At 41.8% G+C, this 22,951-nt stretch overlaps 2 protein-coding genes and 1 long non-coding RNA gene across 9 annotated transcripts in view; 2 read left to right on the top strand and 1 right to left on the bottom strand.

The window, feature by feature from the left end:
• The window catches only part of LOC149863036 (uncharacterized), a 37,152-nt gene extending 25,763 nt beyond the window's left edge, over positions 1 to 11,389 (top strand). For all 7 annotated transcript variants that reach the window (XM_090053118.1, XM_090053121.1, XM_090053117.1 and 4 more), the window contains 6 exons: positions 704 to 838; positions 2,410 to 2,548; positions 6,043 to 6,096; positions 6,206 to 6,277; positions 8,679 to 8,951; positions 10,006 to 11,389. In XM_090053118.1, the coding sequence (XP_089909244.1) occupies positions 704 to 838; positions 2,410 to 2,548; positions 6,043 to 6,096; positions 6,206 to 6,277; positions 8,679 to 8,951; positions 10,006 to 10,025 (693 nt within the window). In that variant the 3' untranslated portion in view covers positions 10,026 to 11,389. The remainder of the gene's footprint in view (positions 1 to 703; positions 839 to 2,409; positions 2,549 to 6,042; positions 6,097 to 6,205; positions 6,278 to 8,678; positions 8,952 to 10,005) is intronic.
• Positions 11,390 to 17,827: 6,438 nt separating this feature from the next.
• IL12A (interleukin 12A) lies at positions 17,828 to 21,680 on the bottom strand. Its single transcript, XM_090052221.1, has 5 exons — positions 21,353 to 21,680; positions 19,639 to 19,746; positions 19,480 to 19,521; positions 19,271 to 19,375; positions 17,828 to 18,455 (listed from the first exon to the last, which is right to left on the bottom strand). The coding sequence occupies exons 1-5, from the start codon at positions 21,557 to 21,559 to the stop codon at positions 18,291 to 18,293; spliced, it is 627 nt and encodes a 208-aa protein (XP_089908347.1). The 5' UTR covers positions 21,560 to 21,680; the 3' UTR covers positions 17,828 to 18,290.
• Positions 21,681 to 22,340: 660 nt separating this feature from the next.
• The window catches only part of LOC149863034 (uncharacterized), a 90,412-nt gene continuing 89,801 nt past the window's right edge, over positions 22,341 to 22,951 (top strand). The window contains exons 1-2 of the long non-coding RNA XR_016442996.1: positions 22,341 to 22,531; positions 22,648 to 22,798. This is a non-coding gene — a long non-coding RNA (uncharacterized LOC149863034). The remainder of the gene's footprint in view (positions 22,532 to 22,647; positions 22,799 to 22,951) is intronic.

The following is a 22,951-nucleotide window of genomic DNA, read 5'->3' as shown; positions in this document are numbered from 1 at the left end:
GTAATGCTATATGGTAGGGAGGTGCCAATAGCTCTTTGCTTTATTCAGTATTTGACCATGCAACCCCACAGTATGAAATATGAGTGAACATTCAGGCAATTAGTACCCAGTTCTACCCCTATTACGCAGGAAAAAAAGATTTTTCTTCTTCAATGAGTTGAAAGCACTTCAGAGGGCTGGTTCTGACAAAATGTGAGGTGTAAAAATGGTTTGGGGGTGAGGGGTGCTTTGCTCAGGAATGCTTATGGGGTGAGGGGTCCTTTACTCCTTTGTAGGAATGCAGCGGAATATATATATTTTTTATAAAGTTTAAGTTGAGGAACGGTACTTGTCCATAAATAAATATCAGTAATGGGCAGAAATGAAAGTTGAAAACCACGCTGAAAAAGCCTTATGGTCAGTCGGTATTTGCATAGTAGAAAGTTGTTTGCATACAAAAGCTGTCAGTTCTGCACCATATGAAGACTCCATTAGTGTGTGATTGGACACACATGCTGGTTCAGCTGTGAACTAGAATATATTCCATGAACTATAAATACTTAAGTCAACCATTTGTGTTTCCAAGGAAAAACACCACAATCTGTTTATCAAACTGAAGACAGAGAAAACCACAAAGACTAGAGGCACAGTAGTAACTTGTTTATGAGTTTTTAAAATCTGTTGACCAAGATAAGTAACAAGTAAACTGTGTTTTTAATTTTAGGACATCTCAAAAGCAATAAGACATTCTGATAAAAAATTCATTAAAATTGACAAGCCCCCTGTTTGTCAAAAATTACTACAAAATGGAAAGAGATATAGACTAATTAGTGAACCAGAAGCTGACATAATCCCTGAGGTATGTTCTTTTCAAATGCGTAATTGGATTGTCAGTGTATGTGTCACAGCTTACTTGCAAACATTTTCTGAAAAATAGAGATTTTATCATTTGCACTCCTGCTAAGATCAGGGCAAATAGAAGCATAAAAGAGTTTTGATACATTCCTTTATTTTCATCATAGACAGTCTAAGCCTAACTGATCTTGGAAGTGCCTCAATTTAGGCATCAGCTCACTTAAAATTTAGGTGGCTGGCCTAGGAGGGTGATCCAGATCAAACAGTTAAATACACAAGTTTCCCCGTTCACTGTAGAGCCCAGGTGGCTCCCAAGTTCAGGAAAGCCTACAGTTACCACTAGGAGCTGCTAGTCATAGGGTTGTGTTTGAACCAGTGTTGGTAGATTTGAAAAATGGAAATAATCATATTGAACTTGAAAATTTACTTGTAAAATATTTAAGATTATGAATGTGTATGGGATTTACATGATCATATTACTGCACATAGCAAATATTATTATTTTACTTACTGTCTCCACTTAGAAATCAGATTTCACTTTGAAGTCACTGCCATCAGCTGTAATGGTCCTTTGGATGTAGATTGGCTGGGATTATTCTTTGAGGTTCTGAGGACCCAGCATCCGCACCACTATGTGTTTGCCTGTAGAAGCATAACCATGTGTGTAACGTGCCTCTGAGCAGATCCATACTTGGGAGAGGTGGCACAAAGGCAATTTAAGTTTGTGTGTAGATGAAAAGTTGATCAACTGTGAAAAATTTATTTCAGTATACAAGTACTGTTTAGATATTCTAGAATCAGTATACATTTTGACCACTTTTGCAATGATCTGTTGTACACTGTACAAGGGTTGGATTTATTGTACAGATATGTATTATTGTACCTATGGAGACACCAGTCTGAACTCATACTCCTCAGAACTAAGACTTAGAGTTGCCAGGGAGGCATTTGTTTCATCTTGGGATCCTGAGAGGAGTTCCCTACCTGAACGAGAATGCCTGACCGATGGCAGTGTTGAGTTCAGAGTAAAGGACTGCGCCCTACTTCCACACGAATGTGAGTGATAGTGATATTGTTCAGCTTTTGCCCAGTAGCCAACAGGCAAGAGCTCTTGACCAGGAATTGAGACCTGGATTCTAGGCCTGTCTTACCCTGAAAAGGTTCAAACCCATATCTCCTACTTCCAAGAAGAGTTTACTAGCCACTGGGCTAGATTGAGAGGGGCCAAGGGTGCTAGATTCATGGGGCTAGAAGGGCAGTAAACAAGAAGCAATGGACATGGGTAGCCTTCTGAGGAGAGCAGTCCCTTGCGAGGTTGGGTCCTGGACTCTGGCCTCTGCAGCCAGGACAATTTCTGCTTTTTACTCAGTGACTGCATGAACAGTTGCAGCAGCAAGCAGCAGTTATTGAGGACATAGTCTTGGAAGGGGCATTCCTTAGTATGAAGCCCTGCTGCTAGGCCTCAGCATTTTGCATTAGATGGTCTATAGTCTTTTTTTATAAGGTATTTTGATATGGAGTGTTTGTACAAAATTCACTAAGAGGTTTTTCTAAAGCTGAATTACATTCTTTTAGGAAATGCAGTTTGTTGATGGCTCTCTCTTAAAATTAAAAAGTTATATTGAAGTCTATTTGGAGCAGCCTGTGGAATTTACGTTATCTTTGGTTGAACTTGAGTCTGAAGTAATTGTATGGAAAGCGAAACTAAGAGAATGTAAGTATTATATGTTGCAGCTATGGTTTGTTTCTGCTGAAAACTTACATAATTTTTACCAAGTTCTGCCTCACATGTACTTCTGTTATTTTCACTCAAAGCTGCCAGGTCTGGAGCTGAAAGTGTCAATACACCATAAAATAGATCATCATTGTTTCTCTGGATAGAAGAAGGAAAAAAATGGAATGCATATTACATAAGATGTACATTTGATATGTAATTCAAAATAATATCCCAGTATTTCTTAGCTTTTATTATTTTAGTTGAACCAAATGTTACAGCAGAAGTTCTAATATGATAGTGAAACAACATTAAAATGGGGGATATTTGTATGGAAAAACTTATTTTCAATTTGGTAAAATTAGTTACATTATAAAATAGAAGGCTTGATATTTTTTCTACAAGAGTATTGCTACAAGAGTATTGCATGTATTTATCTAAAGCATCAGTAGGTCCAGGGCAGTGAGTACTCTGGCTAGTGAGTGATACAAAATGAAAAAAAAAGTATTTTGCTGAACAAATGTTTATTTATACTGCAGTCATAAATGTTACATACACTTCCAGACAATCAAAACTAACATAGGTAAATGGTTGCTTATGAACCAGTTGTTGATGGCCCAGGAGCTCCCTTTCATTCCCACATGCCTAAAAAATGCTCAACAATCCTTTAAACATAGATAATTATGTAACAAAATTGTGCAACCTTGTGAATCTATGTCCAGTGATAAGAAAAACAGTAAAGTTGGAGGTAGACAACAGATTTTCAAAAGCTAACAGTGCCTTTGGCAGACTCTACAAGTGGGCCTGAAATAGTCACAGCCTACAGGCACAGACCAAAGTCAAGGTGTACAGAGCTGTTGTTATTTCCACCCTACTGTATGGTGCTCAAAGATGTGGGGTGGAAAATTTTCCCGTGCTTTATTTTTCCATTGGAAATTTTCCATTTCTAAAAATTAATAGTTTCATAAAATTCATTAGTAATGATGAATGGATGCCAATACAATATTAGGCAAGCTTGGAAGTTTCAAAGTTGTAATTAAGAGAGTGACAGAGTTCAAACTATTGTATTCAAGGGACTGGTCAAGCAGAGTCACTGGCTTTGCTGTCAGATGGATGGACTGATATACAAGGAGTCCTTTACTGAACATTATGTTAGCAACAGCTGAACCAATATTCCTGAAAGCAATTGCTACCAAATCTTCTCGTCATACAGGTGAATACATAGCCAAATTATTGAGTGAAGAGACTGAAAGTGCACGTCCCTCCAGGGTACAAGCCCTTGTAACTGATAATGTGAGTAACATGAAAGCTGCATGGCAAATATTAAAAGCAACGTAGCCTCAATTACTAGTATTTGGCTGTCTTGCTCGTGCGTTGAATCTTCTGGCAAAGGACATAGTAAGTGTGAATATAATGAAGACAATATTGGTAAACTGCAAGGTGATCATGAAGGTATTCAGCAATCGTCATGTTGCTAATCAGACTTTGAAGAAATTACAGAAAGAGGCAGGGGAAGGAAAGTGCACTTTTATTGCCAGGAGAAACTAGATGGGGCTCAGCTACGAAGTGTTTACATAGCTTGCTGTGCACAAAGGACTGTTTGCAGTGTGCTTCAATAGACAACACAGTATCCCAGATTATTCCCATGAACTTTTGGAAGCCGATTCTCGACAATGATGCGTTCTGGGTACGAGTTCAAGGCACTTTCAATTTGCTACTTCCAGTTTCACTGGCCATTAAGAAACTTGAAGGAGATACACCAAGCCTTTCAAATATTTCAGAGATATTCAGACAACTGAATGAAAATCTAACTGAGCTTTTGCCTTCTTCACCTCTATACAAAAAAGAAGCAGTAAAACAAATATTTATTAAGAGATTTGAGTTTTGCTCTCATCCAGTTCATCTGGCAGCAAACCTTTTGGATCCTCAACACAGAGGACAACATGTATCAGACGATGAATTATCTACTGTTCTTAATACAATTATGCAAGTAGCTAAGAATGTCCCCGGTATTGACGAACTACCTATGATGGCATACATTGCCAAGTACTGTGCAAAAGAAAAACTTTGGAGAAAAGACATCATTTAGTGGGCAGCAGAGAATATGTCTCCTCTCACATGGGGGGAGGGATACTGTAACACCCGACTGTTGTCCCGGATTGCTCTAAGTATCCTAGGCATTCCACCAATTTTTTTCCTAATAAAATATTTCAGTTCAAATACTTGTGGCTATTCAGACTGTAACAGGGGGCTCTTGGGGCTGGTCTGCCATTTTTCCAATTCAAAATTTTCCAGAAAACCCACACCACCGATGGTTCTGAGTCATGGATCTTGTGTTGCCGCCACATACACCTTGAGCGCTTTCCTCAGTGCTGCTTCCGCACCATTTTCAAGATCTGCCAGCATCAATATGGAGGTGCTACAAAGAGCCAACACTACCGATATTGAGGTGATTGGATGGATGACAACTGCTGTTGATGTGCCAACTGCCAAAGTGATGTGCAGGGAACTGATGATGGGGAAACATGACGGAGGGGCCCCATGCAAGCGCTTCAGGGACACTCTGAAGAGGTCCTTTTCTGCCTGTGGTATTGACCACAAACTGTGGGAAACAGGCTGCAGATTACGATGCCTGGTGGCTCCAAATCAAAAAGGCAATACTGTTCTTTAAAGGTCAGTGCAGAGCCAGCATCAAGGAGAAGAGGAGTGGAGAAAAGGTACACCCTCATCTAGCAGCAATCAGCCATACATGTGTAAGCATTGCAGCAGTATTTGCCTCCTTGCAATTGTACTGTTTAGTCACCAGTAAGCCTACAAATGGTGGGGGCAGTTACCTTCCTAACACCCTTATTTGTGAAGAACTGCCAAGAAGAAAGTTGTGTTTTGTCATTTTTTTCCAAAAAGGTTTCTTTCTTGTTCATATGGAACTAGCTAAGTCTTTTAACAAGTTGCTACAAAAATTGACAGTGGTATGCATCAACTTTGGTAATGAAATGAATATAGGATAGAGAAAGTATTAGAATTGGGTACTAAGTTTAAAAGAAGATTTAGGTGTCTGTCACCAAATGTTCTGTACTTGCCACACATTACATTAAAATAATACTGTAAGGAAACCTTATTCACAAATTATATTTGTTTCTGATGGCCAGATTTAGCCAAAGACTGGATTCAAAGCCTAGTAAAATCTGTAGTAGTCTTTCCATTTACTTCCATGATCAAGTCAGCAAACACTGTAAAAAATGAAGGAATTCCACATTGCAGAGTATATGCTATGATAATTTATTTTGTTTTGCTTCTAATTATTAAGAATAATGCATCATGAACATGCTGTAGACTATTGGGTAAAAGTAACAAAATTATCTGATTGCAGTAGCCTGCTGTTAAATCTTTGCTGAGTAGTGGGAAGAGGTTAATGTAAGAAAGATTAATTGTATGTGTAGATTAGCAGTGAGAATTACTTTAATTTTCTCTGGAAAACATATATGTTTTAACAGGTGACTGGATAAAACACAACCAGAACAACAATGAGCAGAAAAGAAAGCCAATCTGTAAGTAATTTCAAAGAAAAGTGTTTACAGCATATCTATGTTTATATTATTCAAATATGTTCCTATAGTACAGGAGAAGAATTAAAATCAGTTATCATATACTCCTTAGGTAGAAGACGGAGATCAAGTATCAGTTTGTCTGATGAAGAGTTGTGTAATAAAAGGCTAAAGGGCATTCCAGGTACAATTTTTATAAGGTTTAAATAGTTGTTTATGGTAATTTTTAAATCCTATTTAATCAGCTTTTGAAATGACTTATCAATTTGACCATAGAATTTCTGGGGACAGATTGCTGCATTTTTTTGTACGGAACTCACCAAGCTACCTAATTTATATGCACAACCGCTTGCTTGTGTATGTGTGCAGATGTATCTGCAAAGAAAGTGAATCAATTTAGAGAAAGAGCTTGAAAATGCAGATCATAATTTTTAGCTAAACTGGTCACATCTAGACATAATCAAGACAGAATATCTGATTCTGAAAATGTTTTGCTGTAGGGTTAATGGGGTTTTTTTTAAGAAGATCTCCCCAGTTATAATAGGAGCTGGAATTTCCAAAAGTTTAAATCCTGGATGGGCCTCAAATATAATGACTGATTAGTGGCTCTAAAGGCTGTGACCCAACATTCCTAAAAGACATCTCCTCCCTTACTTTCTATCCTGATTCCTAAGGTAAGCCGAGAGAAACCACACATGGGAGGTTGCTTTTGGCAGTCACTCCTTAGCTTTGGAACTTTCTTCTCTTGAGGCCACTTGCAGCCTGAGTTTGGACATCTTTTGAAAGTGATGTAAGACTTTTTATTTGGGCAGGCTTTTAATGAGAGGGTTATGTTCTGGGACATTGTTTGGGGAATCTGTTTTATTATTTACTTTTTTAGTTTAATATTTTATCTATTTTTATGACTTGTCTGGTTTTAATTTTAAGCAGCCCTGAGCGGTTTGGGAGGGAGAAGGCAGCATGTACATCTAATAAACGAATACATTTTCAAACATGTTCATTGCCCTGCAACTGCCATTGAGAAGTCAGAAGGACTCAAGTATAATGCTTATATGCTTTGCTGAGCCAGGGCTGCAATTTAAGAGGCCTCAATATTCAATATACATAGTACATTTAATATTGCACTGCAGGGGAAGCTCCTGATACAGAGATTCCTAAATGTCTCTTAACTATGATTTCCTTCTAAAGACATTATCAAAATTTCTACCTTACTGACTTTCCCACTAGTTGCCCTGAAAAATTATAGACAAGATAGGGTTTAGAACAAAAAATCATATAGGATCACAATTGATATTTTCATGGTTGAACCTTTGGTTCCAAGTTAAAAGCTTTGCTTATAAAAGTTTCAACTCATGCCTGTACATGTAGGCTGCTTGCAGATGTTTAAAAAAACCCCAAACAATTTGCTTTACCAGAAGCAGCAGCATGTTACTTCAACCCAGCTCCACAGTGTCTATGTAGATCAGGTGTTTCAGTGAGGCTTTTTGGTGCTTTTTAGCTAAAGCTGATTCAATCAGCTATTAGATAAAAGCACCAAAAAAGCCCCACTGAAGCACCCGATCTGTATAGTCATAAGGTGAGCCAGGTCCAGCTAACCTATTGCCTCTTCTTGGCATGCATAGGGCTTGGCACAGGAGGGTGCCAAGTTTAAAGCACCAGGTTTTTTTTTCAATGTCTGCAAGCAGCCTAGGTTTTCACCTCTCTTGAAAATGCTTGAATTCTGTCCATTGAAAGGATGCTTCTTTTGTGCCCACCAATTATTTACATGGCTTTTTGAGTTAAGAAAACAATTTTTAAAAGCTTCAATAAAATTATATTTAGGAAGTGCTTCAGGCTTATAATGCAGAAAGAACCAAGTTTTACCTTCATGTCAGGAAAAAAGGCTGCAATTATTTCTATGGCTGCCTATAGCCACTAGAGGGAGCCATTTAATTGATTTATGCTTATTTCTATGTAAGAGGATCATATTTAAAAGGGAAATATGATTAGTTCATTGAGGTTCTTGTTCAGGTTCTAGTTCAAGACAGCTCTTTTTGTACAGGTTGTGTCTTCTTAACTGAATTAATTAATAGGAGAGAGTAAAAAACAAACAAACAACCAAACAGTAGCATATTCTAAAAAAGACAGTTTTGCTAGGGACCTGATATTTTTTTAGGTGACTGACAGAAGAAAGCGGGAGGCAGTTTAATGCGTGTACAGTTCTGCATAACAGCATATGTAGATGGTTTATATTCAAGCAGGTTTTTTTTTCTGTTAGGCAAGTGGCTGTTTACAATGAGAAAAGCTTTTTGTGGGCTTAGGCATGAAATTTTAAAACATTTTGCTGAGCTAAAGGGTCTTGCACTAGCTTCCCATATCTCCTGGCTCTTACCTTGCATCTGTTTTTGCTCCTTCACTGCAGTTTTCATTAATCAGCATGATAGCAGCACCACTACATGAAGTGATGATGCAGTTTCAACTAACTTGTTAATATAATCACTTCCATTGTATGTCTCTTCTTAAAGTACACTGAAATAATAGAATCATTTGATTATAAATCCTATGAAAAAGTAATAGGAGAGCTGATTTGTTTTATATGTTTTTAGATGAAACTAAAGCTAAAAGTACATTAACTGATCAGCAGCTGATGACTATTGCAAAGAAGATGGGTAAAGACTGGAAAGAAATTGCCATTGGATGCCTTAATTTAGAAATGAAAGATATTGATCAGATTCAGGAAAAAGAGGAAGAAGTTAACATTTATAAATTCAGGATGCTGAACAAATGGAGAGAAATTGAACAGAATAATGGAACTGCACAAAATTTGTATGACAGTCTCCGGGATCATGTGTCATATGAAGTACAACAAGTACTAAAAGGTACACATCAGGTTCTCTTTATGCTTCATTATGTAATTATGTTTCAGACATTCTCATGGATTCAGTATCAGAGAATTTCTTTAACAAACACCGGGTGAATTTACAGTATATAAGTTAGAACAGTCTTTTCTCTAAATTAATAATAAGCATTTTTCATTCTACTTTATAATTGTGATTCTTCATACTTGCTTTTCTAAAGCTGATATAAAGAAATATATAAACACCAGTATTTGTTAGGGACTAATACTTAAAATATTGGTACAGTTTCCCGTCTGTCGAAAGTATCCAAGACTGTTATACTCAAGCACATTCTTGTTTCTTATTATGGTGCTCAGTACAAAAATGTCTGTACATTTGTTTCAGTATATTTTAGTAATGTTAAAGGTATATCCTTATTTTAGAAAATTAAGGTCTTGATAATGTGAGCCCGATAACATATATTTGGTCAGGTGCAGACATTACACTTTTATTGGTATAAGTGATCAGAAACCGGTCTATACTCAATTAACAGAACAGAAGTTTGGCACACAGACTGGTTTAAAAATGGCAGAACCTGGTCTAAGATTCCTGCCCCCTGCCCAAAAAGGCAAATGTGTGTTCTCTTTGCTACTCATCTATACTATGCCACTTATAAAAAAACCGCGTTAACTTAGATCAATTCCACCTTGACCTTTTTGAATGTCTGTAGCTAGCCTTCATGTATAGATGTAACCTTTTTATTTCAGTGGAACTACTCATAACTATAGAAATCAGTAACAAGTATTTAGAGGACTGGGACTGTCCTCCAAACTGTTTCAGGAAAATACTGTCTGAAGAGGAAACATTAACATTCTGAGAATACATACTAGGTCTTTCTTCTCTTCAACTTTACAAAACTAGTTGGCATCCAAACTGAGAGCATTTGCTAATGTCCTCATATATTTGTTTTAGATAAATGCATATTTTTGATACATCATTTTATTGTTTTGTAAAAAATACATATATTAAATTATTTAACATGTTTGCAGTGGCATTTAAAGGTCAAACAATACATATAATGTATTCATTTCCTCAGGTTTTTTAGAGCACGTATGAGTTCATGGCGAAACAGCAAAAAGGGAACTCAGCAACATTCATCTGAATACTGGTTAACTTTTTAGACTGTTTAAATGGGATTTTATTGTGGACAATACAGTTTGCAGTTCAGGAGGTCACTTATGAAGATACAGGCCGTAAGCAATCTGTGGAAAAATTTTAACAAAATACAATTTTGGGAAAGGACTGTGAGTGGAATTTGTATTAATGTAATGAATGTAACATATTCAGGAAGAATTTTCAGTGTGATTGATACCAGTTATATTAACAGTCTATAGTGAAGACTTGCAGTAGCAATTGTAATGTAGTTGAAACTTGAAACGTCCATGAACTTCATGCCGTCGTTGACCTAGCATTTCAAAGTGCGGAGCACTACTCAGGAATTTGAAGTAATCTTAACTCCCATGAAACACTGCTTGCCCTTTACCAATTTGGCTATCTTCAAATATTTTTATCTAATTCCATGGGGTTTAATCCATAACTATTAGAAAGATCTTGGAGACCTGGTTACAATTATACCACCACATAAAATAATTCTGGTTCTCCAGTGGGAGCCAGAAGTCCTTACTGCTGGGAGGGGAGGGTACTGGCTGGTGGAGCAGCACGAAGAGCAGCAGACAAGATGGGGGTCTCCTCACATCCTTCCTCCCCCTACTGAGGCCTCTCTACCAATTAGTGCCAAGGGGTGGGGTCTCTGTGAAATACCCGTGAAAACGGCTCTGTGCACTGCAAGCAGGCCACGAAAAACCCTTTGTCTCCCTGTGATTTAAGTAGAACCGTACTTATAATGGCAGGATTGATTTTCCTGTCCATGCGCATGGCACATCAACCCTACAAGTAAACTTATGTCCATGATTGTCATGTATGTGCACCACTCTCTTAGGATGGGATTATGTTTATTCAAAAAAGGTAGATTAGTTTCAGAGTAGCACAAAGTAGCACTAAAGGCAGCTTTGATTTTTCTCTGTGAGTGTCATGTTGGCTTCATGTGGCTATAACTGATTGCATGTTTCTAATTAGATGATTTTCTGTGTTGTACACTTTCTGTTGTTTTATACTTAGTTTAGAATTAAATACAGATTTTTATACTGTTTTTAACCTAAACTTGATGATGACAAAAGCACAAGCTAAAAATAGAAAAGTTAGTGATGTCTCAGAAAAGCAGGTGCCTATCACTGACTGCAGATAGGAAACACATTTTTAAGGTTTTTAAAGGTTTTAAAATATTATTTTGTATTAGACAGAACTAGTACCTTTGTTCATGAGTGTCTAGTGAACACGCTAGGGATGTCTCTCTTTTACTCTACATGTTTACTAAAAAAATGTCTTTTTTAAACAAGAATTAAAACTTGGAAATGCTTAAACTTGCTTGTTTGATTTTTTGAAGTATTAATATTGTATTCCTCAATCCAAATATTTACTTAAAAGATATCACGTACCATTTTTTTGTTATCATTGTTTTCGTAGCCCTCTACTGGTTGAAGGTTAGATGTATACTAGGTAGTATATTAGGCTTTTTCTACTTAGGAGTCTTTGTAATCTTAAAACTTCAGTTCTCAAACTTTTGCAAAAGTTGTGTGTCTCTGTGTCTACCTAATATCAGTCCTTCTAACAATGGATCACTCTCACCGCTTTTTTTGTGTTAACTATATTATATTATTCAGTGCCTTGGCTCAGTCTCTTCAGAACATTCTGTAAAATCCTGTAGATAGCCTCCTGGGATTCCAGACATAACTGTGAAATAACTAATGATGTGGCACCTGCCCAAAATATATACTTACCCAAGTAAATAATAGAACAGTAGGAATCTAATCAGGAGACTGAATAGTCATATACCGTATTTCCCTAATCCAAGACAATTTCAAATTTAAGATGACTCCCTCACTAATTAGATTCTAGGCATGGAAAATTGTAAATCTGTTATAACTTTCCTGTATAGACTCCAATTATTGGAGGATCTTATTAAATTCACCCCTCACATTTTTGCGGCAAGGGGGCTAGCAGTGGAAAAAGCAGCAGCAGGTGTGTAAGCAGCCTGACCCCCGCCTCTTGCCCCCTGTCAGTTGCCTGCCCTTGGTGCTCCCCCTGCCCAGCCCCTGCTGCCTGTCTGCCCAGCCACTTGTGTCCCTAGCCACTGCTTACCTTATGCAGTGGCTCTGATTCCAACCTGGGTCATGGACTATCTGGTGGCTTCAGCACTGGGTAGGCAGTGGTGGCAGCTCCAGCCCTGACCCCAGGGTTGGAACTGAAGCAGGAGCTGAAGCCAGAGCAGCTCCTCTGCCACCACATGGTCTCCCCTGTGCTTCCCCCAAGCTGCACACTGTGCTATTTTCCCTGTGATCCTTTCCCTGCACTGCACAATCTCACCTGCCTTTCTGTGCCCCTCTTCTTCCCCCACAGCTGCCTGCCCCAGACTGGTATATGAATCCAAGACAAGGCCCCCACCCCCCCACGTCCAATAGGGGAAAACAACTCGTCTTGGGTTTGAGTTAACATGGTAGTACAGATAGATTTTAGGGGCACACGTTTTATTGATTCTATCTGCAGGTGGGAACTAGAAAACAAGCCATGTTATACATGAATGGAGTGCAGCAACCATGGCAGTGCTCCTTCCCCTCAATTTGCTACAGGCCTAAGAATCCACTTTTTGGGAGGAGGTAGATTGTGACTACTAGAGCAGCTCTGGGCTGGCTGGGACATTAGAGGTATTTTTCTTCTCCCTCCCAGATATCTGTGCTGAGGGCAAGAAGGTAACAGCAGTATTATGTTTCTATGGCTCCTGTTCCAAGAGGGAGTTCCCCTCCATGGGGAACTCCAGGGGTTTTGTCAGTTGAAGAAGGATCTTCAGTGCCAGGTCCCAGAATGGTATATGCCATTCTCTGGTAGTTTTCTTAGTATCTGTTTAGAAATGTAAAAGCCCATATGGCAGTGGTTGCCAACCTTAGGGTCGGGACCTTATTTTGGATTGCAACAGTAAAAAATGGGGTCACGCACTCCCAGGGAGGGAGGCATGGGGGGCATGTGCCCTCAAGACTTGTGCATGGGGTCGGGGTGGATGCGGGCTGTGGGCTCGAGTTTCCTCACCCTCCTGCCCTCTGCCCCAAGGTCTCCGTGGCCCAGCAGGTAGGACATGGCGCAGGAGGTTCGGGAGGCTCCGTGCCACTGCTGGGAACTCCATACCAGCTGCACTGCTATGGTGAGGTTCCCCTGCCTGCCTGGCAGCAACAGGGGACACAACTATCTTCAGTAGCTTTTAGCATGGGTACAGGGCTCTGTCTGAGTATATGTTGTTGGAAGATTTGGGCCTAAACTATGAGAAATAAAAAATAAGGGTATCCTCTTTCCTGATAGTCACTTGAGGGACATAAGGGCAGAAACTAAGGTCCAACTAGGAAGTATTGGAGGGAAAAAAAATCTGTTTCAAGAGTGCTTTAAGATATAGTCAAATTTTTCCCAGTTGCTAATTAAATAATAATACCTTGATTAATGAATCCTCTGAGAACAAAGCTCCTTTATAACAAAGTCAGCCTTTTTTTGCAAAAAAATTGGAATTTTTTCGAGGCAAACACAGATATCTCATTTTACCAGAAACCCATGGATTTTGCAATTTTGCAATGAGCCCCTGCAGGGAGCTGGGAAGGAGCGGGAAGAAGGCAGAGAGACAGGGAGCACCATATGCTTGGATAGGCGTGTGGCCCCAAGCTGCCTGTAGAGCAGCTCCAGCAGGTATGTGGGGGAGAGAGGGGGATTGAGGGCCCTGTAGGAAGGGACCTGGGTAGGGCTGGGGCTGCTGCCCAGCTGGGTGGTGCTTGGGGCTTGGGGCCTGGGGCTGCAATGCGTGGCTGCAGGGCCCCAGTGGGGATCAGGGCTGGGCCATGGGTGGCTCATCGAGAGGAGGGGGAGGGCCAGTTCACTGCTGCCATGCGTACTCTCAGGAGAAAAGGGAGACCTATGCTCCCCCCAGATCTGTATGCGGGGCAGGCAGAGGCTGCATGCTTGGGCTTTCACCCTGCTTCCCTCCCCCAGGACCTCCACAGCCCAGCAGGTATGACCTGGCACAGCAGGGAGCACTGGAGCTGCACAGGGATCTTGCTGCTGTGAGCTCCGCGCTGCCCTGGCAATGCGCCCCCCCATGTGCTACTGCTTTGAGGGGCACAACCGTGCTGCTGCTCTCATGGCAGCCTCACACACAGGGGGCATGTTGCCAGAGCAGCATGGAGCTCGCAGTGGCGAGGAGACCCCTGCACAGCCCCACTCCTCCCTGCTGTGCCAGGTCATGCCTGCCAGGCTGCGGAGGCCCCAGGGCAGGGAAGCAGGGCAGGAGCCTGAGCCCAGAGGCTGAGCCTGCCCCACGTTCAAATCTGGAGGGCACAAGTCCTCCCTGCCCACTGGGAGTGTGTGTGGTGGCAGGGAACCACCCCACCTGAACCCGCAGGGCAAGTGGGGGGCAAGGGGCTGCAGACCTGGGTCCATAGCCCTGGCAGCTGGCTATCTTTGTGAGTATTTAATGATATTTTCCTACTGTACTCCCCCTCTCTGAAGTCCTAGAACGCATCCCTATGCCTCCTATGTTATTTCTACCTCTGGTAACGAAGTGACGACATGGAACACATCTGCTTTGGTAACCAAGGTATTACTAAATTTATTTTGAACGTCTGAATCTTTTCTAATGTTACAATACTGGAATATTTGGGCTAGTTTAGGTAGCACTGGCACAATGCTAATATGAGGATAAGAAAAGAGACCACCTTAACTGTATAAACAAGAGAAACTGATGGTAACAGACATTTCTTTTTCAGTTGTTAAAAGTATCATTATGTAAGGAATGTTACATTGAGCGTTCTAAGGTTTTCTAACAGACTGGATAAATTTCCTCCATAATCACAAAATAATGATATAAAAAGTGGGAAATGTGTATTGAATTTAAGGTATAATTTCAGGTTATAAGAAGGTTTCCAATTATTATCTTAACTATCAAGCTGTCAGGGAAAGTGTAATGATATACAATATAAACTTTCTCCCATTTTAAACTAAATCATATTGTGATCTTCATACGAACAATTTACAGTGGTACCAACAATAAATCTTGTAGCCAACACCGCTTCAGGAATTGTAGTAGTGGCAGCACCAAGTCATTAGTATAATTGTACTGAGGGATTTCTCTTCATGCTATGCTGGAAAGCTGAGGTTTGTTCCTGAGTCATGAAAGTTAGTGGAGGATCCCTGTGTGGGATGGGACCGTGAGCAGGGATGGGGCAGCAATGTTCAGAAGTGAGGTGAGTGTGTGAGGCTGGACTCACGAGGTGGGATTATGGGGTGGCCCCTTCCCTGTGCCGGGGGTGTGTGTGTGTGCATATGTGGGGGGGGGAGGGAGCAGGGTGGCCTAGGTGGTAGGTCCTGGGAGCTGGCTGGGGGTGAGGTGAGGGAGGAGGGTGCAGGGGACATATGCAGTAGAGCTTGCCCAGGCGGTGTGGTCTGCAGTGCTCTGCATGGTGCCAAGCCAGGGCAGGCTGTGCTGCACTCCAGCTCATGCCCACCGACCCAGCCTGCGCCCACCAACCCAGCACGCACAGCTTACCAGCAGTGCTGCTCCCAGTGGGGCTGCTGCTCAGCTCCCCTTGCCTCTAACAGTGGCTCCTTGTGCTGCACTGCTCTAGGCTGGGAGGTAGCTTCAGCTGGGTGGCTCCTGCCCCAATCCATGAGGCTCTGGTTCCAGCTCCGGGCTGCCTTCCACCCACTCTGGTCCCCTGGCCCAGGTGGCAGAGTGGGTGGGAGGCAGCTGGGAGCTTCAGTCTTGTGGCTCCTACTTTTCCGATATGCTCAATAGTAACTCCTGAGTATTTGACAGCTCAGTCCTCTGTACAGCCCTGAGCATGCCATAACCTTGAAGCTGGAGGCACTCAGCAAAAATTTCTGCAGTTCCCTGAGTTGAGATCAAGAAAGACTATGTTGCTTGTACTGTGAATTCTTTGTTCCAGCTTGTCTTCAGACAGTGGGGAGTTGGCAGCAGTCTAATTCAAATGCAGAGGAGACAAATATTAGCTTTTTTAGAAAGGCTCCTTTTACATGTTATAGGTATTGCACAATTAACTGGTTAATTGTGTAATTGCCTTAAGACCAGCTACAAGTGCAAAGTAGCTATCACACAGTTAGCTCTAGCCAGCTATAAAAAGTTAGACATTGAAAATGTGTACTAATTTTATTTTTATACAGGGCTTCCAGCTGAAGGGGTGCACCAGGCCAAACGTGAAACCCCGAGCCTTGGGAATCATGGGTACTGTGTTCTCCAATATCTGGGGTGTGTGGTTCCAGCCTCACATGCAGCCAGTGTGGAGAATCCCAAAATCAACAGGGTTTTTGGTCCCAACTGTGCTTCACACACAGGTGGGACTGAGAGATCCACAGTTGATGGGACTCTCAGCCCCAACTGTGGGTGGCCCCTGCAGTTGGGAGCCTCTTTATCAAAGGGGGCTCCCAGCCATGGGAACCTGCTTCTTGCCAGTTTAGGGGGAGTCCAGGATTCAACCCCCCCTACACCAACAATAAGGCACAATAGTATCTAATGCATGATCCCACAATCGTGTGTCTTGCCTTACACATGTGGCATAGCTAGAGGCATGTTGGAGTAGATCATGAATTAGACCAAAGTCACGCCTTTAGATGCACATGTAGAAGGGGCCGAGAGAGATCAATTGCTTGTTACTTTTGAACTGTCAGATCAAATTTAGCTCATAATTTAGGTCACTTGTGAGTCTCTATTAAAATCAGGTGTCTTTTATACCCACAGGCTTTAGTGAAGTTGCAAACTGTGGGAATTTGTATGTTAAATCACATTTACCAGAACTGCTGTATTATGCAAGCACAACTTTTAAAGTGCAACAAGTTATAAATCCAAGAAAGGCAATCTATCACTGAAGAGTGTACACTTCTAGCTGCCTTTCCTTACTGCTTGGGGAAGATTAGTTGATTACTAGCCTGTTAACAGCATGCTGAATTAACACTGAATTCATTACTCTATTAAAGTAACTTATTAAATGATTTGGAAGCTGTTCAGACAAGCTAAATGGACTTTACTAGTATAGCACTAATACTTTAGCACTTTGGCAGATAGAAGTATAAGGCTATAGAAAGCATACATTTCTTAGGAGGCTTCTTCCCATAGTTTCTTATTGGGGTTATGAAGCAGAATAGTGTCAAATCCAAATTCTGTTTCTAAATGTCTGAGGACCTAATTTTATAGTGGAACTAGGCCATAGGCTAGAAACTGTGGAAAGCCTATAGCCCTATTCTTAGGCCTTTTGAAAATCAGTCTAAACCTGTTTCTCTGTGGTCCTTGGAAAGTGACAAGATATAATGCTTAAATAATGTGGCCCTAGCAAGAGAAGTTTGCCTGAGCTCTGCTATACACTTGTTAGCTGAAGCTTCTGAAGCTGAGCAGTGTCCTTCCATGCCTGACATACTTAATGCATTTTACACTAACAAAGGTTTAGACAGCTCATTTGCTTTTTCATCTCATTCTTTTGTAATGAAAGCAAAAATAAAAATAGAAGCTCCTGGGAACACCTGCATAAGGTCTTAGCATAACGATGCAATTTCAGTATAGCAACACTTAACATTTAGTCAGTTGTGTAACCTTACATAACTTATCAACATGCAGCAAACTACAGTTACAGGAGTCATACAGTTTGGATACAGTGTCCCTTTTGATTATTTTTTCTTTCTGTGAAATAAAACCAACCGGAACTGATTATACAAAATAAAATTTTATTAGATAATAAATACAATAAATAAGTCAGGAATATTATAACAAATAAGTTAGGTAAAACATAAATAGTATATTTCAATGTGTACAATAATTTAATGAAAAACACCACTGAATAAATAAAATATTCAATATAAATAAGTTATACTTGAGTGTTTGGTAGTTTGAGAATATTTTGGTAAAATATAGCTTATTTTATAAGAATGCAGGAATTTAGAATCTCAGCTTGGAAGGTACAGATAGCAATTTGCTCAAGAAGACTTGTTTCATAAGACACTTTGTAACATACATGCTTATTCCCTGAAGAGCTTTTGTAGCTATGTTATTATACTTTTAAATGCAGGTTCCAATCCTGCAAGTCCTGCATGTCTACAAATTACACTGACTTCAAACATAGAGGTCTGGCAGTGAATGGAACTTAGCATAGTCGTTCCCCTCCCCCCCACTTAAAAAAGAAGCTTTAGTTAAATGTAAATAGAGAAAGTGCATCTAGCTCTCAGTGCTTATGAGTTTTCCGGAGAATTCAAGTAGTTCATCATTCTGTTTATGGTCATAGCGCGAATAAGGAAAGCCTGGAGAACACTGCATAGCCTCAATCTGTCGTTAAAAGAAGGAGATCCTGTGTTGGGAGCTGGTTGTGGCACACTCGCACTGTTGATATTCAAAGCCTAAAAAAAAACCAAAAAAGCCAAAGGGGGGGGCAGGGGAACAGGTAGATTAGACAATTTAACCATAACTAGATTAAAGTCTACATCTGTTTTCAAACATTTTAGCTTAAATCAAAAGGTAATGAACATTTCATTTTAAATTGTATACCAGTAAAACAAACAAACATCAGTATTCAATAATAATTATTAAATAAGTAACATGCTGTACAGACACACTGATGCCAAAAGTTTCTTTTCAGTCTAGAAATAAATCTCATAAAAGATAGCATATGGAAATACAGGAAGAGTTGATTAGTGTTAATTGGAAAGTATATATTAATATAAAGCCTATTATTTTAAAATACAAACATGACTGCTATCACCTATTAGCATGTGTTCACAACCGTGTTACAACTATTGCCCATTTCTTGTCAATATATTTTACTGTTCAGTCTTTCCAACTGGATCTTAATTTCAGATATCAGAAATATAAGTCACTTTTACTCTAAATCTAGCTTTTCTCATGCTGGCAAAAAATACAATCATTTTATGTAGATAAGGGGTACCTAGTGAAAAAGTCAAATATTTTAAAATGATATGTTCACACTACTGACAGCTAGAATATTCTTTCAATAAGGCAGTATACAGTATCAACCCCCTACTTCAACATTTCTACAGTCTTGAGGAAACCCCCCCATAAACAATCTTTTAAAATTATCAGATTTCAGAACAGCTCATTATTTGGCTAAGTACAGAATGGAATACCTAGAAAAAAACTTCATTCAAGATGGAAATAATATCAAGTAATCATTTCAGTAATTGGTAGGGAGACAGACCTGCAGCATTTGGTCAATAGCATCCAGTATCTTTTGATTACTGAAACTCCTAAACTCTCCCTTGTATAGCTTCAGGTCTTCAGAGATCCCTTTCAGGCATTTAGTCTGCAGAAGACACAGGGATTAGGAAATATGAAGAGTGCTGTCTGACACTTTATAAAGTAAACAAGAGGAAAATAAATTGTTCCTCTGAGAGACTGGAAATTTACCTCATCAAAATCAGCTTTTTCCAGTACTTGACAATTTCCAGTCTGAAAAGCAAAGATGTCAGACATGACATTTATTAAGTGATGATGGTGTATCTATATGATAAACTGCATGGTTTCATAGAATGATAATAAAACTTAAATTTGTATTTATTGAAATACCTCTGAAGCCTCTGATATACAAGCTTTTATTGTGTTGAGTTGATTCTTAGTGATATCTTCAAGGTCAACCTCTTCAAGGGTACATTCAAATCCTAGCGTGCCAAGACCCTGCGTAAACAAGAAGGATCACCAAGTCAATTATTGCACAGGATGTACCGAATAGCAGGGGGTCACTGGTAACTGTTGCTGCATTTAAGTCCTTCTATCAGTTCTACTCAGTCATTAAAGGGGAACAAATATCCAAGCCGTAAAACCAAAGTTAAAGAGATTTTTGCCTTCATGCTCAATGGGAACAAGTTGCAGCTTCGAACAGATTTGTATTTGTGGGCATCACATAGGAGCATATTGCCTTCATGTTATAAATTAAAGAGGATGAATGTTTGCCTTCAGAATATTGTTCTACACATTTACAATTTAAAACATTATGAACTTTGTGAAAAAACAAATGACCTACTATTGTATAAAAATCCAAAACAAATCACTACACAGACAGAAAGATACATGGTTTTAATACACTAAGAAGAGGTGGTGTATGGGGAATGCTTGGAACCAATCCCTGCCTTGGACTCTCCATCCAGGGGGATCCAGGATTTGGTAAAGGGGGATACAAAAACAACCACCTATGCTATAGGGGTGTCTGCACCCCTGCTCCCAGGCTCCTTTCCCCCAAGCCAGATAGACTGCTGCAGAAGCCTCCAGGGACTACTTAAAGTTCCCAAAGCAGGTAAGCATCTCTGCCTTCCTCTGTGCTCAGAGACATACCCTTTTCCTCCTCCTCTGTTCCCTCTCCTCCTCCAGTAGTGGTTGCTCTCCCTGCTGTCTGGGGTACACGGGAAGCTTCACAGCTGCTCCTGCCTGCGGCAGCATGGCTACACAGGATCTGGGCTCAGCTGAGAGCAGAGCAATGGGGAGGGCAGGAGCATGGTTCCCCCAGGAACAGGCAGGGGAAGTCCCCAACACTTACTGCCCTAGGTGAGTCCCCAGGAGTGGGCAGGAGCAGCTCTGAGGATTCCCCTGCTCTCAGGACAGGAGGGAAAACAGCTATGGCAGGTGGGGGGACAGAGGAGGAGAAGGGGACATGCCTCTGAGTATGGAGGAGAAGGGGAGGGATTCTCCTTCTCTTTGGGGACTTTCTAAAAGTCCCCAGAGGCTCCAGCACCATGGACCAGTCCATAAGGAGGGGAGGGTGCAGCCATGCCAGGGCACCCCTCAGATTCAGGGCACCTACTCATGCTGCCATAGCCATCGCCTCTGAAGCACCTCACTGATGGAAGGAGACTGGCTGAGCCCCACCTTGGGGAAGGTGTAGTTAGTAGCCTTTTTCTGTTAACCAAACACAAGGCAACAAAACAACTATTTGGGGGGAAAAAAAGAGAAGAACAAGCCATAGGTTAGTACAAAGCAAAGCAAAACCCTGGGATAGGGAAGTTAAGGAGCTATTAGAGCCAGCCGGAAACACTGAAAGCAAACACGGTTAAAGCACGAAGGAAAAAAGGACCCAGGAAGCGAGTTTGTGAGGCAGCAGGTCCTGGCTCTGGACCGCACACCTCCGGCCACATTCGCCTGCCCCTTCTGCCAGTCAGGTGTCCGGCCTCGTGAGGCAACACTTCTCCGCCCCCCTTTTCTTATGGCCCAGAGCATCCCAGCACCAGGGGGCGCCTGGGGACAGGGAAAGGCGCAGGGAGCCCTTCTGGGCCCGCTCCCGCGCACTCACCTGCAGCTGCGCCAGGGACTCGTTGGCGGCGGCCAGGAGCGCGGCGGAGGCGCGGAGGCAGGCGGGCAGGCGGCGCTCCGCGCCCGGCAGCGGCGAGCCGCGCGCCCAGCCCGCCAGGCCGAGGCACAGCAGCGCCAGCAGCCAGGCGACTGCGGGGACACGGGGCGCGGAGGGCGGCCGCATGAAGGAGCCGGCGCTGGTCCTCATGCCGGGGCTGGATGCTGCCGGAGCCGGGACGCGGCCGCTCTTGTAGGCGCCGCCAGGACTTCCCCGCTCTCATCCCGGTGCCCGCCGCAGGGAATCCCCGCCCGCCCCGCGCCCTGCAGGACCCGGGAGGGGGGGCGGAGACACGCAGAGGCTCACGGCGTCACGTCACGGGGATGCAGCGCCCGCGCAGACCGGGGCAAGACCCTTCTCGGCAGGGGGCCGTCCACACGGTCGTTAATGCGCCGTAGGCACGGGAGTCAGGACCCGCGGGAGGGGCGATCTCCTTAGTTACTAGATTGTTGCAAATAAATAAATAAAAATTCTTTAATTGCAAGCGTTGGGGCAATACAAGAGATCACCTCTACCACGAGTCCTGATTTCTTTTGCCTCTAGACCAGGGGTGCCCAACGTTACCTGCCTAAGGGCACATTTGGATTTAGAAGAAAAAGCAGCGGGCGCCGATATGACAGCATTTTTTACTGGAATCATGATTTTTGCTGATTGTGAAAATGCACGCGGGCACCTGAATAAACCTCGGGAGGTGCCATGGTGCCCGCGGATACCACGTTGGGAACCACTGCTCTAGCCCAATACGGCTACAACCCGGATACCTTAGATACTGCACGTTTAGTTTCGTACTTCCTTAATAAAGCACTCACTACGTGCATAGTTACTGTGCAGCAGTGCCGGCGCACGGTTATTTAGTGATGCCGACTGTGCATTGGCTTAATAACACTGCGCGGTAGGCTGTTAGCACAGTTTTTGTCATGACATGCTACTGCTGATGCGCAGTAAGCATCTTGTGTAGACACAACCAGAGTCTCTAGCAGGTGAATCAGGGTTTATTGAAGACAGGGGGCAGGGCTGTCCTGTTTGCTCCAGCCCCAAACAGCCAAGTAACAAACAGAAGACAGAGGAAACTTTATTTGAACTCCCTATATAATCTTGCTCCTTCCTTGCTACCTGCTGAAGGTAAGTAATGGTGAAAAACTTCTGGTCACCTTGAGTCCCCATGACAGCTAGAGTAGTATTTATTTGCAGAGAGACTTAAAAAATAAATCATTAAAGAGCTCTTGTCTGTTTTGCAGTTTGGACCACTGCCAGAGCTCTGTTATCTGGAAAAAAATGGTCTATGGACAAAGCTGCTTGCATTTGGGGGTCGGTGCTGCAGTGAAATGATGCAGGTGTCATTAGATGCTTGGTATGAGGCTGTCATGAGCATCTAAGGAGAGATAAATAGTAAGTGCACTTCCATAGGTTGGAGGCATCTTCCATGCGCAGTGGGGATTCCCCAGACCAACTCCTGTTTCTTGAATTGCCACTGTATTGCTGTGTAGACTTGGCAAACCATTTGATCTCTCTTTATCTCACTCAGTTTACTAATCTGTAAAA

This window comes from Crocodylus siamensis, chromosome 6, assembly GCF_052110815.1.
Source record: "Crocodylus siamensis isolate JL-2025a chromosome 6, ASM5211081v1, whole genome shotgun sequence".
In the NCBI taxonomy this organism is placed as follows: domain Eukaryota; kingdom Metazoa; phylum Chordata; order Crocodylia; family Crocodylidae; genus Crocodylus; species Crocodylus siamensis.
The sequence above is the reverse complement of the archived record's forward strand: the minus strand, read 5'-3'. Positions and strand labels throughout refer to the sequence as shown.

Excerpts from the sequence above, each read along its gene's own strand:
- IL12A (XM_090052221.1), bottom strand. The coding sequence starts at position 21,559 with ATGAGGACCAGCGCCGGCTCCTTCATGCGGCCGCCCTCCGCGCCCCGT. Across the intron at positions 19,376-19,479 it reads AAAAAGCTGATTTTGATGAG|ACTAAATGCCTGAAAGGGAT; the intron begins GTAAATTTCCAG and ends TGTCTTCTGCAG. Across the intron at positions 18,456-19,270 it reads CTATTGACCAAATGCTGCAG|GCTTTGAATATCAACAGTGC; the intron begins GTCTGTCTCCCT and ends GTTTTTTTTTAG.